General features: G+C 34.5%; 6 protein-coding genes, 3 non-coding genes and 1 pseudogene across 10 annotated transcripts; 6 read left to right on the forward strand and 4 right to left on the reverse strand.

Annotated features, from left to right (window-relative positions):
- Positions 1 to 50: 50 nt before the first annotated feature.
- On the reverse strand, positions 51 to 139 carry LOC147946856 (small nucleolar RNA Z196/R39/R59 family). Its single transcript, XR_015595724.1, has one exon. It is a non-coding gene; the product is annotated as a small nucleolar RNA Z196/R39/R59 family (small nucleolar RNA).
- A 188-nt stretch (positions 140 to 327) lies between these two features.
- On the reverse strand, positions 328 to 413 carry LOC147946857 (small nucleolar RNA snoR4a). The gene has a single exon (XR_015595739.1). It is a non-coding gene; the product is annotated as a small nucleolar RNA snoR4a (small nucleolar RNA).
- A 55-nt stretch (positions 414 to 468) lies between these two features.
- LOC147946858 (small nucleolar RNA U31b) lies at positions 469 to 560 on the reverse strand. Its single transcript, XR_015595736.1, has one exon. It is a non-coding gene; the product is annotated as a small nucleolar RNA U31b (small nucleolar RNA).
- Positions 561 to 1,107: 547 nt separating this feature from the next.
- On the forward strand, positions 1,108 to 1,772 carry LOC104776979 (auxin-responsive protein SAUR65-like). Its single transcript, XM_010501159.3, has one exon. The coding sequence runs from the start codon at positions 1,244 to 1,246 to the stop codon at positions 1,676 to 1,678; it is 435 nt and encodes a 144-aa protein (XP_010499461.1). The 5' UTR covers positions 1,108 to 1,243; the 3' UTR covers positions 1,679 to 1,772.
- Positions 1,773 to 2,626: 854 nt separating this feature from the next.
- On the forward strand, positions 2,627 to 3,334 carry LOC104776980 (auxin-responsive protein SAUR64). Its single transcript, XM_010501160.2, has one exon. It carries the CDS (start codon positions 2,789 to 2,791, stop codon positions 3,212 to 3,214), a length of 426 nt encoding a protein of 141 aa, XP_010499462.1. The 5' UTR covers positions 2,627 to 2,788; the 3' UTR covers positions 3,215 to 3,334.
- A 262-nt stretch (positions 3,335 to 3,596) lies between these two features.
- On the forward strand, positions 3,597 to 4,885 carry LOC104776981 (membrane protein PM19L). Its single transcript, XM_010501161.2, has 4 exons — positions 3,597 to 3,971; positions 4,114 to 4,333; positions 4,428 to 4,473; positions 4,559 to 4,885. The coding sequence occupies exons 1-4, from the start codon at positions 3,845 to 3,847 to the stop codon at positions 4,640 to 4,642; spliced, it is 477 nt and encodes a 158-aa protein (XP_010499463.1). The 5' UTR covers positions 3,597 to 3,844; the 3' UTR covers positions 4,643 to 4,885.
- A 25-nt stretch (positions 4,886 to 4,910) lies between these two features.
- LOC104776982 (uncharacterized) lies at positions 4,911 to 7,290 on the reverse strand. 2 transcript variants are annotated; one of them, XM_087503396.1, is made up of 4 exons: positions 6,964 to 7,290; positions 6,153 to 6,742; positions 5,970 to 6,068; positions 4,911 to 5,181 (listed from the first exon to the last, which is right to left on the reverse strand). In XM_087503396.1, the coding sequence occupies exons 1-3, from the start codon at positions 7,085 to 7,087 to the stop codon at positions 5,976 to 5,978; spliced, it is 807 nt and encodes a 268-aa protein (XP_087359522.1). In that variant the 5' UTR covers positions 7,088 to 7,290; the 3' UTR covers positions 4,911 to 5,181; positions 5,970 to 5,975. The 2 variants fall into 2 exon arrangements, with proteins under 2 accessions (XP_087359522.1, XP_019099267.1); XM_019243722.2 differs by having other exon boundaries at positions 4,911 to 5,178; positions 6,964 to 7,270.
- Positions 7,291 to 8,458: 1,168 nt separating this feature from the next.
- LOC104776983 (uncharacterized) lies at positions 8,459 to 9,171 on the forward strand. The gene has a single exon (XM_010501164.3). The coding sequence runs from the start codon at positions 8,579 to 8,581 to the stop codon at positions 8,993 to 8,995; it is 417 nt and encodes a 138-aa protein (XP_010499466.1). The 5' UTR covers positions 8,459 to 8,578; the 3' UTR covers positions 8,996 to 9,171.
- A 1,814-nt stretch (positions 9,172 to 10,985) lies between these two features.
- LOC104776985 (eukaryotic translation initiation factor 4E-3-like) lies at positions 10,986 to 12,860 on the forward strand. Its single transcript, XM_087503529.1, has 5 exons — positions 10,986 to 11,421; positions 11,773 to 11,938; positions 12,029 to 12,154; positions 12,396 to 12,461; positions 12,560 to 12,860. Exons 1-5 carry the CDS (start codon positions 11,177 to 11,179, stop codon positions 12,608 to 12,610), a joined length of 654 nt encoding a protein of 217 aa, XP_087359655.1. The 5' UTR covers positions 10,986 to 11,176; the 3' UTR covers positions 12,611 to 12,860.
- A 401-nt stretch (positions 12,861 to 13,261) lies between these two features.
- On the forward strand, positions 13,262 to 13,718 carry LOC104778940 (thionin-like protein 1 pseudogene; annotated as a pseudogene).
- Positions 13,719 to 16,781: the final 3,063 nt, after the last annotated feature.

Raw genomic sequence — 16,781 nt, forward strand, 5'->3', positions numbered from 1 at the left:
ACACAAAACACAAAAGACAAAACAATTCACGGATATGATATAGAAAAAACAGCAATCTCAGTCGAAAGATGGTGATCTAGTGATTTTAATAATCATTGAATAATCATTCAATTTGGACATGATTTCATCATTGATTGCATATAATCAAAGAACTCAAAACGAAAACACAAGAAAGAAGAAGAGGTCAGATGGTAGTGCATGTCATATTATCAACACTGTATTTCTGATTTGCAGACGTACGGATATTATACCCTCATTCCTCTCTTCATAAATATCAAAACTTTGGATCGAATTCACCAAAATTGAAAACACAAAAGCAATGAATTTGGATCAGAGAATATGGCAAATCATTCACTCTGCCGAAGCAGATCAGACTGGGTGTCACAAAACATTAATGCCATCTCATCATATCCCATTACATAAAAGATTATTAATAAAAAAAAATATCATAAAAGAGTGTCTTTGAGAGAATCAGACCAAAAATAGTCAATCACCACGTTGCATTCCATCGTAATGGATGCAGATTAAGACTGGGGCGACAATTTCATATCATCACTTTCCCTCAAATCTGAGCTGACAGTAAATACACAAACAACACCTAATTCGCCACTAACACAACCTAATAGACATATAATAAGATTGACACAAAAATCCTAATAAAAAACACACGAACAAGACATGATTCGAAGTTGAGTTGAGGAGGACCCTCTCGCTCGAGTCTCTCTCTCTCTATCTGTTTTGACTTATGAGGGTTGTCTGCAGCGACTGCCTTATTTATATAGAGGCAGTTTGATTTCAAGAGGTAGTTGCTAATAGGGTTTTCGGTTCATTTCGGTTTAGTTTGATTTACTTTTACTAAAACCGGTATTCCAAAATTTTCTCAAGGTTTTAAGGCTCTTTTATAATAGGTACGTTCTCTCAGTCAATCTCATCTCTGACTGAGAACATGAGATGAGAGGACCCACACCCACATGGTCATGTTGTTGATAATTTAAATCCACAAGTTGATTTAGCAGATATGATTGGTTACTAATTCTGGGACAAGAACTACATAAGCATGTGTTTCTGTCTTCTTAATTTGGTTGCTTCTTAAATATATCTAAAAACTTCTTAACAGATTCTCCTTATATATGATGCAACAAAGCTTACAGCATTCTTCATCAATCACTACTTTCATTCATTCAGAGAGTTCTACACTACAACACAACTTACAAATCTGTGTTTTTTTTTCCGGCTCTCTAAGATGATCAACACTAAGAAACTACTCAAGATGGCCAAGAAATGGCACCAGAGAGCATCCCTCCACAGGAAAAGAATCTCATTTCAGAGATCAACTACTAGTACTACTACTAGCAGCTCAACAACTGCTGTGGATAAGGGCTGTTTCGTGGTTTACACGGTTGATAGAATCCGCTTTGCTTTTCCGATAAGTTACCTGAACAACTCTGTTTTCCAAGAGCTCTTGAAAATCTCTGGGGAAGAGTTCGGCCTCACGGCAGGTGGACCGATCACGTTACCATTTGATTCGGTTTTCTTGGAGTATCTCATTAATTTGATCCAGCGAAGAATAGATGGAGATACAGAGAAGGCTCTGTTAATGTCAATCTCTAGTGCTAGATGCTCTTTGCAACTACAAGAACAACACTGTAGTCTTACTCAACAGTTGCTTGTATTTTAGAGAATTATTGTGTAGACAATTTTTTCTTTGTACAAAATTCTACTCTATTATATAGTCAGATCATTTGAAAAATACAAACAACTATTTTTGTCTCTCTCTTTCTCTCTTTTAGATTGTCTCATCTAAATTTAACTTTACATGCTCTTAAGAACAATCTCTTAGAGCCATTTCACTGAAAGTCTAAAACATATCTACTCTGATACTATCTTTTAAGAAAAATGGTGCAGCGTCGTAAAAACGTCATTCATAATCGAATTTCCCTTACAACAAAAAGACTGCATCATGAACATGTCGTTTGAATCTCAAGGAAATATGATTTTGTAGCAGAAATTGTTGATTAGCTGCTTAATCTCCTGACCAGAAAATTTATGGACCTACATGTTCTTCATCCTTGCTTCATAAGCACATGCCTTTCTTTGTATCTAATTGATCATTAATTCTAACCAGATTTGTTGTCCTTGATTTCACAAAAGATTTGTTTGTCCCCTGAATAATAAGTACTTCATCTATTATTTTTGTGAGTCGCATTTGATTTAGCCGATGGACCACTAACCTACTAAGGACCCCTTATGCTAACAAACAAAGCTGTACAGATGCATGAGTTTGGTAATTTTTGGCTTCTATTGTATGCTTAAATTCTCATTATGTATAGCAATGTTTATATAGTATTCATAGGTTGTATAGTCCACAAGTTGCTTTGCAGACACGTAATTGATTAATAAGTCGAGACCTTTAGGAAACCTGGAATAAGATCAAAAGGTTTTAATTAAGATTATCTTTGTATCAGCTAAATCTTGAAATATAAACGTCCTTTATAATAAGATTCATACCCACATGGCCATGTCTTCTCAGTTCTCACCATAATGTTTTAATCCACACGTCGATTTGAAATAAGATTGATTGCTAACTTGGGGGCCCTTTTGATCACAGACAAGAAACATGGCATGTGTTTCTGTCTTACATAGTTGGTCTAAAACTTGTTATATATAATGAAAGAAGCCTGTGGGATTCTTCACCAATCAAAACTTGCATTCAAAGAGTTCTTTCTACAACACAACTTACAAACTCTTTGTCGTCTTTTCAGATCTACAAAATATTTTCTTGAAAAGAATGATGAACACGAAGAAGCTTATCAAGATGGCCAAGAAATGGCAACAGAGAGCAGCCCTACACAGGAAAAGGATCTCATTCCAAAGATCAAGTACTGCTACTAGCTCAACCGCTGCAGAGAAGGGCTGTTTTGTGGTTTACACGACAGATCGCACACGCTTTGCTTTTCCTATAAGTTACCTGAGCAACTCTGTTTTCCAAGAGCTCTTGAAGATATCTGAAGAAGAGTTTGGCCTCTCCACGGACGGACCAATCACGTTGCCATTCGATTCGGTTTTCTTAAAGTATCTAATCAAATTGGTCGAAAGAAGAATGGACGGAGATACGGAAAAGGCTTTGTTAATGTCGATCTCTAGTGCAAGATGTTCTTTACATTGTTCTTTGCAACAACAAGAACAGAGTACTCAACAATTGTTTGTGTTTTAGAGTTTCTTTAGAGAAGAGAGATTTTTTTGTAAAGATTTAGATATTTTTATACTATTATACATGAAAAAAGTTACCACTACTGTTTGAAATGGGAAAACTTGATTTGTACAACAACAAAAATCCACAATTGGGGAAAGTGTTCACATAAGGAACTGAATGTCCGAATCTGTGGATGAGGCAAAAATAAACAAGTTTTCATAAAAGTACCAATTCGAAATTCTGAAATTCTTCTAAAATCATTGAGAATTGTTTAAGAATAAATACCATGTCCCAACCGGATAAAAAGCAAAATAAGGAGACATAAAAAAACTGGTAAAGAATCTAACTTTTGTCTTCTGTAAGAACATCTTAAAAAACTCTTGAAAATTGGAAATTACTTTCTATAAGTACAAAGAACAAAGCCAAGAATCTTGGGTTTAATAAGAACTGCCTTAAACTTGAAGCTATGAACTTTACAACTCTCTAATCAACCTTTCTTGTATTACCAGCAGCCTTAACAAGAAAAGAACAATACGAGTTAGTATATAAAGTAGCTTCATTATGCCTCATTCCAAATAAGAACAAACTTAATTTCCCTCATTCTTCTTTCTTGTCCTTCCTTCCCGCTTTCGTAGTTTTCCAAAAGGCGAAATGGCGGGTGAGCAAATGAAACCGGTTGCCTCTGGACTTCTTGTGTTGAACTTCTGCATGTATGTGATCGTTCTAGGCATTGGAGGATGGGCCATGAACCGAGCCATCGACCATGGATTTGAAGTCGGTAAGTTTAAAGAACTAAGTTACAACTGGTTGGTTAACGATTATGATTACTAACCGTTTCTCGAAGTTGTATGCTTTTGGCACAAACTATTTGTTCATGAGCTTCTAACATTTCGGGTTCTTTTGAAAACAAATTTGAGCAGGGCCTAATTTAAATCTTCCAGCACATTTCTCCCCAATATATTTCCCGATGGGAAACGCAGCGACAGGATTCTTTGTGATATTTGCGTTGCTGGCGGGAGTGGTTGGGGCGGCTTCAACTATCTCAGGGCTTAGCCACATTCGATCTTGGACCGTGGGAAGCTTACCGGCTGCAGCCACTGCTGCAACTATTGCATGGACCCTCACAGTTCTTGCCATGGGGTAATATAAATTTAGAAAACCTCTCTTGTTTCACAAGCAATCGCATCATCTTTTAAGACATCGATGGTAAGACTAAACATTCTTTCTTCCACAGATTCGCTTGGAAAGAAATCGAGCTTCAAGGGAGAAACGCCAAACTGGTGAGACTATCTCTACTCTAGAATCTCATAGACTCAGTTTAGGAAATCTCAGAATTATTGACTTCATGTGTCTTCTTCTCTGTAGAGAACCATGGAGGCGTTCTTGATCATACTCTCAGTCACACAGCTTGTTTACATCGCCGCGGTTCACGGCGTGAAGAGACCTTAAGGGATCATGATGGGCTTTTGGGGTTCTTTTCTTCCGTTCGTGTCAATCATCCGAAACTTGGGATTGAGTGTGTGCGAGTATTTGTATTTGTGTGTGTGTGATTTTTAAATTCATAGGAAGCTTAAGATGAATTCATGCATTCTTTATGTACAAAAGGATCAGAGCTTGTTTTGTGTGTGTCACTTTGTGTTCATGGAATAAATTCAAACTTTGAGGCTTGGTTTCGATCAAACCTCTTAAACACATCTAATGAACTACAGAAGGAAGATAGAGAAATAGAACTATATTTAGTCTCATGAATCTAAAATCGGTATAATGAACAAAAGAAGACTGTATTTCAAATAAAAAGAAAAAGAGATTTAACCCTATCAAGGATGTTTGGTCTTGTTCTCGTATGTTGCTAGCCCCCCACATTATTATCTATCAAAGACATGATGTACAGAGAAGAGTGTACGGACCGCAAATCCTGTTTTTTTGGTTGTCTTTTAAGTTTTGGCTGTCAAGCGCATTCACCTTTTTATGTATCTCCTGCTCTTCTGCTGCAGGACAATGCAGAGAAGACACGTTCATGAGACAGGTTTAACATAATAAATAGATAATGTTGATAAATATTCATACAAACACAACAAAAGGATTTGATCCCTGAGGAAAAACGAAGAGAAACTAAAAGAATCTGATCCTTTTGCTTGTGGAAAGATGTTAGTATATGAGTTTAGGCTAACTGCTATTTAGAAATGATTTTTTGGCAACCCAAATAAACAACATCAAGGTAGCTAATATCAATCAAGACTTGCAAACAAGAAAAATGAGAGAAGCTAACTTAAGGAAGTGAATTTTATTACATAAACACAATCATATTTTTGAAGAAAAGAATAATGTGCGAGATACAATTATGCATCAGTACATGATCAGATTGCTGCGAGACTATATTTTTGTTGTAGCTCAAACGAATTTTCTCGTTGTTGAATGATCAAGCATGAGTTGTGTTGTTAGATAGCTACATTAATTCTAACCAATTTCAGTAACTACTAAAGGAAGAACAAGCCTCTCAGAAATCGGTTTAAAAGTGAGTTAACTGTTTGGAACTCTGAGCTAAAGAATCTACTCAAGAGCCATTGGCAATCCAAAATCTAACTCCAAGAAGCCTCTTATTATACAATAATATAATATTTACAGACTTAAGTGATGTAGTTCAGTGATAATATATTATAGGAGTTCAAGGAAGCCATCAGAAGAATATCACAATTGAAGGCCACGGGAGTTCTTAGTAATCAGGAGCCTCAACCAGATTAAGTATATCTACCAAGAATCATAAACCAAGACTAACCTGTGTTTATCTATCAGATCCTGTCATAGCATCAAACAACCCGCAGCAGCTTAGCCATGAAGTCCTTCGGACAACTGGTGGACCAGGCAGCAATAGACACTGCATACATCAAGAAGATTCAGCCAACTGAAAAGAAACGAAAAACACATGTATATGATGCAAAAAGGAGAACGGAGATGCTACCTTTTCCTCAGAGGATACTGGAACTTCAGAGTTGCTTACGCTCTCTACATTTTTGCTAGTTTCAGCAGCAGATCTTGGAAGAGTAACCACCACCTTACTATTATTGTTTTCAAGTCCCGGAGATGGAAGACTCTCTCCGTTTTTTTCAGACTTCTTTTTGACCAAGCTTGAGTGTGTTGAGGTCTCATCAACATGCTCACTCTTTTCAGAGGTCACTGCTTTGGAGAGAGGAACAACCACCACAGGTTTGACAGACTCAACAACGGGAGTGATTTCCGTAACTGGATTACCACAAGCTACATGTTTGGCTGTGTTTTCAGAAGAGGAATTGGTTGATTTCCCAACAACACTTTTCTTGTAATCAGTTCCTCTTTCAACCGCAACAGCATTGCCACTTCTTTTGGGTCCAAGTCCCTGAGTAACATCTCCATCTCTAGATATCTCCTTAGCAGCATCTTTCACCATACCAGAAGAGGATAGAGCAGCAGCAGCAGGTGAATCTTTTTCCCCAAATTCTTCATTTCCTTGAGAACCACCAGGGGAAGAACTCAAACTGCTATCATCACTTCCCCTTCCATGTTCATCATTCCCTGAGAAACGTTTTTTGTTAAATCAAAATATCAAACAACAAATCACACCAATAAGATTAGAGTGATACGAGCCAAATCAAAACAGATCTCTCCCTATACACCTAAACCATGAATTCTATACTAATTTCTTCAACAACAAAATCATCTATCGACCTTAGCAACAACGAATCGTAAAGAAAAAAAAACGAAAACGAAGCGGGTGGTGAGGGTATGAAATGTACCATGGAGATTATTATCGCCATTGAAACCCTTATGGTTGGTAGTACTAGTAGTAGCTCCACCAATCGCTCCTTGCTGCTGCTGCTTCCTCTTCAAGGCCTTTCTCTTCTTCGCACCGGACGGCATGATTCGATTCGGGTCGTCGCCGGCGAAAAATGAAACTGTTTTTTCTTCTTCGCTTTAAATTTCAAAATTTGTCTTCTTTCTCCTCCAGTGTGTGAGTTGGTTGGTGTGTGTGTGGACTGCGTTCTCCTTTTTGTCTCTATGTTGGGCTAAACCAGAATCTCCCACAGAGGAAAGAGATAAGGAAGTCTTTATTTATTTGATTCACTTTTTAAAAAAAAAAAAAAAAAAATTAATTCAACTTGCCTTAATTAAAAATTTATTTATTCAACAACAATACATTTCCATTTCTAATCAATTTCAACATTAGAATTTACTCATTTAGAAGATTATACAATAAATTAATAAAGTTGGGACCATAAAAATTTATTAATTTAAAAAATTTTAATTTATCAAGAAACTAATAATTATTAATTCATAGAGAGACTTTCCTAATTTGATATTTTTTTTCAAAAGAAAATTTTTAAAATAAGAATGAATAAATATAACTAATCTTTTGATAGAATGAAAATAATAATTATCATATTTTAAAGAGAATATTCAAAGTTTTTTATATAATAATAATATTAGAAATGAACTCTAACAAAAATTAGTATATATACATATACCTATATTTCGATTATTTTGTATAATTATTATTTTATATTATTTATGGACCATATATTTATAAAAAAAGTTCAAAAAATATTATCTTATTATTTTATCAAATTTTGTCCAAAATTATACTAGCCCAATTTGAATTGAAAAAATATATTCATTTATAGCAATTATTATTTTAAAAAGTATTAATATATATATATATAGGTTCTACTGTACAATGAACATTTATTGATTTTCACTATTTTTGGATGATGCAAAACTAAATTTGTTATCATTGATATGGGTTTTCTTGTTGACGAATCTGTTTTTTTTTACTTTTTTATTTTTATTATTATTGAATTTCACTATTTTACCAATACTTACGAACATAAATTACTGCCTTATGTAACTGTGAAGTGATTACCGTATTGGGCCACCTTTGTTACTGCTGTTACTCTGGCGAGTTTTACCACCATTTTAGAACCAATGGTTTCAATTTAGAAATCCGAGTCAATGATGCATTAAGCCAATGAGAAAATAAAATATAGTAGACATTTTCCATTTTTAAAAATAAATATTTGTAAAATATATTTGTCAACTACAAATTAGAATATCCTATTTTTGATGGTTTAAATTTTAGTTTATAAAACACTAATGTAAGAAACTACTAAGAATGTAAGCACTTTTTAAGTAAGAGGACTTTGTCAGTACTCAGTCGTAGAGAGAAGACAAAAAGCCTCTGTGAAGATCATCATAATCATGGCTTACCACAAACTTAAGCCAAGTACTCAAAAACGTGATACCCACCTGCCCAGAATCCATAAATGATGGCTACAAAAGAGAACCCCACCTGAGGGAGGCAGAGAGGAACACATACCCTGTTCAGAACTTTGCTTTCGCTTAAAAAAACACAAGATGAGAGCCACGGGATCACTAGTTACGTTTAATCAGAAGATTATGCGGCGTTGTAAGAACCTCCTGATCAGAATCACCAAGACCTGTCCCAGACGCCATTACCGGCAACTGAAACTCGAGAAAGATTCTTCTTCTTCTTCCTCATCATCATCATCATCTGGGAAGAAAGCCACAAAAGTGTTGGCTTCATTCTTCCTCTCTTTCCAGAAGAAGAAGCAGAAGAAGGAAAAGATGAAGCGACTTAACGAACTCAGGAGTTTCTCGGATGCCGTCAGTGATAGGAAGGCATCAAACACTACTGAATCAAGAACGAAAGTATTCCCATCTAATGTCACGCCGTCTTGGCTTCGTCAAGGTCAAGAAGTCTCACAAGGTCATGATCCACCTAGAGACAGCACAAGCGCATTCCTTCCATGACTCAAGAAGTCCAAAACAACTCGATCGAGTATCATACGTATTGCTTTCAATTTGATTACATGGATGTTGCAGTAGGATATCTCATTGTCGTGTTTTTTAACACTAGGACCCTAATCTGACTGCCTCAGGATGTATTATGAATGCAAATTAATCGAAAAAAAACTTTGTATTAGAATCAGAAATGATGATAGTTCAAGAGTAACACTACGAAACAAATTTCTCCAAACGGAAGAGAAGATAGACATCAAATAATTTTATACATCTATCCTACAAAGCACGGACCAATGGCTTCATTCCCTAACCCCAACCCTGGGTGGAGGGTGGGGGATAACACATCTCAACTCACCGGTTCCAACCAGGTGAATGTCCTTGGATCAGTTCTTGGCAACATCTCGTTTCTCAACTGTATGATGACCTATAAAAAAACAGGGGAAAAACATTCAAGATATGAAAAAGATTCTTAACTACAAGAATGAATTTAAAGAAGAAAGCAAAACCAAAACAGATATACACACACAATAAATGCAGTAGCTAAGACAAAGTGAGAACAAGATTTCCTAAGACCCCTCAAACGAATACAACCGTCACAGCCTAATAGAAGTGACCTTAGATTTAAGCCACACACACACAGCATTACTTGGATCATTAATTCCAATAAACCACAGCTAAAATTGGGCTTTTGACACAAAGCTTTCGTCATTTGCTAAACAATCACATTTGATATTATTAAACCTTTAAAAAATCAAATTGCTTATCACATTCATCAAAGACTCAAGATTCCTTTAAAATTTCACTCACGGGGCTCCTATTACAAAAATCAAGCTTCTTGCAGTAATCACAAAACCACAAAACCTAAAAATGAATGGTGTTTTGTATAAATTATGAAAAACCCAAACAAATCGAGAAGCCTACATTTATAGATAAAAACGAACAGAATCAAGAAAAAAAAAAGCAGAGAATTAGGAAAACACAAGGCAACGCAACCAAAATTGAGAACAGAACCCACAAATCAAAAAATAACTCTCTAGTATATATATATATATAGCAAATCTTACCATTTCCAAGGAATCTCTATACGAGTTTGAAAGAAGTGAAGCCATGGGCGTAAAACTGTGCTAAATAGATCCAGTTTTGGCAAACTAGAAATTAGTCTTAAACCCTAAAAATGAGAAAGAGAGAGAGAGAGAGAGAGAGAGAGAGAGAGAGAGAGAGAGAGATTTAGAAGAGAGCTTAGGAGAAAGCGAAAGCGCACAGATATCGATGAAAGAGTGTTATAGAGAGGAAGAGAGAGAGACTTGTTGCCGTTACGCGAGTCCAAGGTGTCTCTTTTGTTTTTTTTTAAAAGATTCAAACTTCACTGTTTACTTCATTATTACTTTTTTGTTTTTGTTTTTAAAGATGTTCTAGAACATACTTTTTCCATGTCCGATAACTCCGATCTCATCTCTATATAGTACACACACAGTGCATTTAAGTAGTACAGTTAACTAGTTTTTTTTTTTTTTTTTTAACATAAGTAGTATTAAAGTTTGCCGCTAGAGAAGCAGAACAAAACCATTCACCAAAACGGACCTTTCACACCATACAAAAGAGCCACGGGTCAATGTACGTACTCTTCTTCTTCTTTCTTCTTAGCGTCTTCAGTTTCTTGCACTTTCCCTATAATGTTTTACAATTACTTTTCATTAAGAACACTGAACATCCCCAGAATTCTAAAAAGTTATAAATCTTAACTGATAATAATAAATAAAAAAACATTTGCCTTTGGTTGCTTCGTCACCACGGTAGGGAGCATTCTCCTGACGAGAGCTTTTTAGTCGAAATCTCATTTTTCTCTGTTTCTGTCTCTGTTTTAATTCCAAACTTAAACTTTATTATATGAAACAATCATTAGAAAGAAAAAAATGAAACCCGCGCACTTAAATGGGCCTGATGGACCAAAACTGGGCTTTATACTAAAGAATAAATACTACGCTCTCTCTCTCCACCGTCTTTAAAACTGGGAACGGACTCGACGGAGCGAAGCGAACGGAAAAAAAGTAACTAACTGATCGAGCGAGCGAACGAGCGAGTGAGCAAGAGAGAAAATGGTGGTTGTTGAAGATTCTTCTGTATCGACGATGATGGCTGCAGAGAACATCGATCCTAACACCCCGACGAACCCTATCCTCAAAGAGAAGCATGTCCCGGCGATTAAGGCCTATCTCCTCCGTCGAAGATGAAGGTCCGTCGAAGGAGAAATCGATTCTTTCCGGTGGGAACGACTTCGCGTCGAAGAAATCAACAACCGTAATCAAGAAATCGCACTTGTTCCAGAATTCTTGGGCATTTTGGTTCGATACTCCATCTTCGAAATCGAACCAAGTCACATGGGGAAGCTCTTTGAGATCTTTGTATACGTTCTCTTCTATCGAGGAGTTCTGGAGGTCAGATCTCTCTTTCTTGTTTATGAATTTACGGGAGCAAATCTTAGCTAGAGGGAATTGGAATGGATTCATGGATTTGATTGAGTAGAAGCGTTGCTTTCATTGATTTGCTCAAGTTTTGTATTGGAGAATGCTTACACTGGTATCTGTACTTTTTTCTTTACTCAGGAATAATGATCAGGTTCTCATTTATTGTTTCCATCTAACAAGCTAGTTTGGTTTTTGTGTGCCTTATTTTATTCTATGTTAAGGAATCTTATATCTGTGTCATGGATGGATGAGTTTAAAAACTTGTTAACTTCTTGTATCAGTTGTATGTGATAAAGGGCTGTTGTTGATTACTTGATGCAGTCTTTACAATAACAGTCATCCTCCAACCAAGTGGGTTCCAGGGGCCGATCTCTACTGCTTCAAACATAAGATTGATCCGAAATGGGAAGATCCTACCTGTGCTAATGGAGGCAAATGGACTATGATGTTCCCTAAAGCTACAATAGAATCCAATTGGCTTAACACGGTATTTGTGACGTTCAGGAGTTTATTGTAGTAGTTTTTTTTTTCCCTTGGCCATGCTGCTTGTTGTGATGTTTGTATATCCTTGTTTTAGTTACTTGCGTTAGTTGGTGAGCAATTTGACCACGGGGATGAGATTTGCGGGGCAGTTTTGAGCTTCAGAGCAAGAGGGGACAGGATCTCTATATGGACAAAGAACACTGCAGATGAGGATGCTCAGGTAATATAAAAAAACCTTGTTCTTAAGGAAACATATATAACATGTAGTTAGTGAACTTCCCTATTTCCCCGAGTTCTTAACCAAAAACTAATGAGGAGACTACACGAGAAGAGAATCTAATCTCGTTCACGCAATAACACATACATACATTGGCTTAGTTTTGTAGCAGTTGGGTTTCATCGTTTCAGTAAACTAGGGCCAGGATCTTGGTTTTGATATCTTACTGCGGTGTTTGTTGCAGCAAAGCATTGGAAAGCAGTGGAAGGAACTTCTTGGTTACAATGACACAATCGGAGTTATAGTTCATGTATAATTTCTGCAACATCTTTGTGTTCTCCTAAAACTAAACTACAATCTCCCTGCAATTGTTGTGACTTGTCCAATTTGTTTTTTTTTTCTTTTCAGGAGGATGCAAAAACTCTTGGTCGTGATGCTAAAGAACGATATACTTTATGAGATGCACAGTTTTACTTGTCATAGCTTCGCCGGGGGGAAAAAGAGAAGACTTCAAATGGAAAGCCACTTATGTGAGAATATGATCTCTAGTTGCTTCTGATCTTATCTTTACTGTAAAAGATGCACATTTTTAGTTGATTAGTTCTCATTTTCAACCATCAGAGAACTAGTGAAACGGGTTTGTATTAAATGTACATAATTTTCTTAATTTTCTTAGTGGTATAAAGAATAAGGAAAGTTTCGATACTAATTTTCGTACGTTAACGTTAATCATTTTATCACAATTACACATTTTCTAATTCATTTTTTTGTGTTGTGTTATATAATTTGTGGTAAAATATTCGATAGAGATTAATTGAGTACAATTGCTCATTAGATTTGATATGTATTAGCATATTGTTTAAATTAACAAATATAGAAATCTATATCTCATGATTTTATATAAATTTGGCATGATTTTACAATAACTTCCCTAAAATCATCAAAATCATATTAAAAACTCAAATCATTTAAAATATATGATTGAATATACTGCTCTAGCCACCAACTTATCACTATAAATAAACCTTAGTTACACAAACGAACAATCACACTTTCAATCAAAGATATTCTAATATTCTCAGCCAAAAAAAACTGGTAATTTTAAAGAAAATGGAGAACAAAAGAATGGCTATGTTAGTGGTGATGATGTTGGTGATGGAGAACATGCTGATCGAGACAGAGGCTGTTTTGTATTTCCCAGTATGTTACGCAGGTTGTCTTGCGGGGTGTGGTGTTTTATCCTTCGGTTTAAAAAAATTACTATGTCCTATTATGTGTGTCAAGGACTGTAAACGTCGTACACTTTCTGTCAAGGCAAAATCAAAAACTGATTACTACTGCAACCTCGGATGTGCTACCGATCGTTGTGCTTCATCCTCATCAATCGACGACAAAGGTAAGTTTTTTTTTTTTTTCTTCAGTTCTTTATAAAGGTCGTCTTAGTTTTCAGTTTACAATACTAATATTATGGTTTGTTGTTTTATATATGGGGCATGCAGATCATGTGCAGAAAGTTTCAGTATGCGTGGATTCATGTTCAGAGACGTGCTCCCACAAGAACTTTTGATTTTTCTTCTACATTATGAAAATTACTGTCTAAATTATATACCAGTAGCATGTACCGATTAAACATTCTTTCCTGAGTTGATACGCTTTGTGTCAGCAAGCCAATTAATAAAGGTAAATTTGATTTAAAAGGACATTTTTCTTCAATTTGTCCTATTATGCCTTCTACGCTAAATTTGCCACTATGCCTAAATTCGCCACTATGCCTAAATTACCCTTTAAAAAAATCAAACTAACTTTTAAGCAATTTTAAATTTTCAATTCCCTAAAAACAAATTCTAGAAATAAGAAAAAGGTTGCCATAAGGTGTTTTTGATGAAAATTTGGTGTTTTAACATTGAAAAAAAATTGTTCTGCAACATTTATAATACATCTTCTACTAATTGTATATATTCTGAAGATATTAGATTATAAATTCTACATAATATACATGTTCTAGATAATGTAGATTACAAATTCTTCGCACTCTACTTGTTTTGAAAACTTTAGAATAAATATATCTTCTAAAACTTTTAGAAGTCGGATTTTGTATATATTCTACATAAATTAGAATATATATTCTACACATAACTCTATATTCTACAAATTTTATAATTTGTTTTCTTTACTTTATACATATTCTACTGAAGTCAGAATATGAAATCTACATTTTATCATGTGTCCTACGGAAATTTGAACACTAATTCTACACTTTACTCTATGTTCTTCATAATTTAGAAAGTATATTCTACAATTATGTTAAACAAGAAAACTGAATACGAAATTTAAGGAAACAAAATATTTACGTAATCCCTGAATTATGCAAATCATATATATTCTTAAGATTACGTTCTAATATGTTTAGAAAACATGTTCTTTTTTTTACTTCTCTTATACTTTGTTTTATATCCTCTAAGTCATAGTGGTTGTTACGTAAGCATAAGTATACTACAATTTTATGTTTTTTTTCCCCTTCATTTTTCTTATTCTTCAAATGGATAACCATATATATGTAGTTGAGATTATGATATTGTGTATTTATTTGACGTTATGTTTAATGGTTTTGGTTGGTGTTTGTGTGTTATGGACAGATGTGAAAATAGTATCAGCTTGTGTGGAATCATGCTCAAACAAGTGTACCAAGAAATGTGAGAAGTGATATTAGTATTATTCTCCGATCATTCATGTGTCTAAATAAAAAGATATGAACCATTTGTTTGTATCAATTCAATATTTAAATCTAAAGGATTTTTTTTTTCAATTCTATATATTTGTGTTACAAGAAAATTAATTGATATAAAAGGAAAACAAAATTAGAGGAAAAAAAAATCAATTGAAACCAACTGCAGGATCAAACAAAAGCTGAATTGGGGGAAATCTAATTGGTATATTAGGAAAACAAAAGCCAATGAGTAGACTATACGAAATTAGAATCTAATCCCTGTATCGTTCATACAATATAACACATATACATTAGCATAATTTTGTAGCTTTTTTAGTTAAATAGTTTTCATTTTCAACCATGAGAGAACTGGTGAAACTGGTTTGTATCAAATGTACATGATTTCTTAACTTTTTAAGTGGTATAAAGAAAAAGGAAAGTTTTCGTACGTGAATATTTTCTAAAATATTATTTGGAACTTAATTGTTGTGTTTTTGATATTTTCTTGGTTATTGAAGAATAATAAAATCCATAAAAATACCCGGAAGTTTTTTCCCGCCAATAAAAAATCAAGATGCAAATGTATATTCTCTTTCGTGTGAAAAAAGTGATTTAATGCAAATAAAAACCATTCTTTCATTTGATTTTCAGAGTAGACGAGCGGTGAGAAAACAAAAGCGGATTAAGAGACAAGATTGAAGAAAGAAGAAGTCGAAGAAACTGATGCGAGAACTTACTCTCAACTTTAATGGCAGAAGATACTAGAGATAAACAGCAAGAAGCTGAGAGAAGAAGCATGAAACAGAATCAGAGTCGATCCGTTGAAGAACCAAAGGTAAACAAGAAACCAAACAAGAACTTCCTCTGCTATTTGCAGTGGATTATTTTGATGAAACCGGAGTCGATACGTGTTCCTCAGGAGAATGAAGACTTGGTATTTGAAACAAACGAGATAGGTCGGATGGACCAGATTCGAGTTCCATTGAAAAAACGAAGCTATCTGCAACAACATATACTGAGCCTTGAAACAGAGTCGACAGAGGAGAGAGTCTCTAGAGAATCTGCAACAACAGGGATTACAGGTAAGAAAGACCTGACTGATGAATCATAGTTCAGAAGAGAAGATAGCTAACTATATGTTTTCTGCTGTGACTTGTCATTTGATATTTTGTTTCAGTTCGCAGGAGATGCCAGATAATCAAAACGTAGATGCTCATGATCAACAGAATATGAAGAACCTTGGGTTTAATAGAAAGGACGGAGATGGAGTTTAAGAGGAAACCGAGTTACCAGACCACTAGAAAGAACTTTGAGATGATTCCTTTGGACGCAAGAAATTGACTTAGGTTATGCTTTCGTTGTTTCAGTTTTGCAAAGTTATAATAATAAACAATTGCAATTACATTAGTATGAATGTCAGTTCAGTAGAAAGGAATATATACACATCAATTTTCAAGTATGCTTCAATTTATTTATTTATTCGTGTTCCTTATTATTTTACTAAGAGAAAAAGACATACTTGGAAAAGTACGTTATCAGTTCCATCTGATAAAACTGATAATTTCAAATGCAATGTACAATTATTGATTAAACGAAAGATGAAACTTATGATGCAAAACATTTTTTTAAAATAACTGTTGAATCCAAATGAACCAAATACTCTCCCTCTATTCCTAAAAGAGTCAATTTCTAGATTTTTCTTTTGTTACTAAGAAATAATTATTATCTTTTTAGTATTTTATGTGTTTATTCATAAACAATAACAAAAAATTGTAAACTTGAAGATATATTTATTGAAAATATTGAATTACTATTGGTAATTAACTAGAATTATAGAAAAATGTTTCATACAAAAATGATGTATTTATAACTAAACATTATTTTTTCTTTACTATATATATATATATATATATATGTCTGAAA

The sequence above is a fragment of the Camelina sativa genome, chromosome 3 (genome assembly GCF_030686135.1).
Source record: "Camelina sativa cultivar CO46 ecotype springtype chromosome 3, ASM3068613v1".
In the NCBI taxonomy this organism is placed as follows: domain Eukaryota; kingdom Viridiplantae; phylum Streptophyta; class Magnoliopsida; order Brassicales; family Brassicaceae; genus Camelina; species Camelina sativa.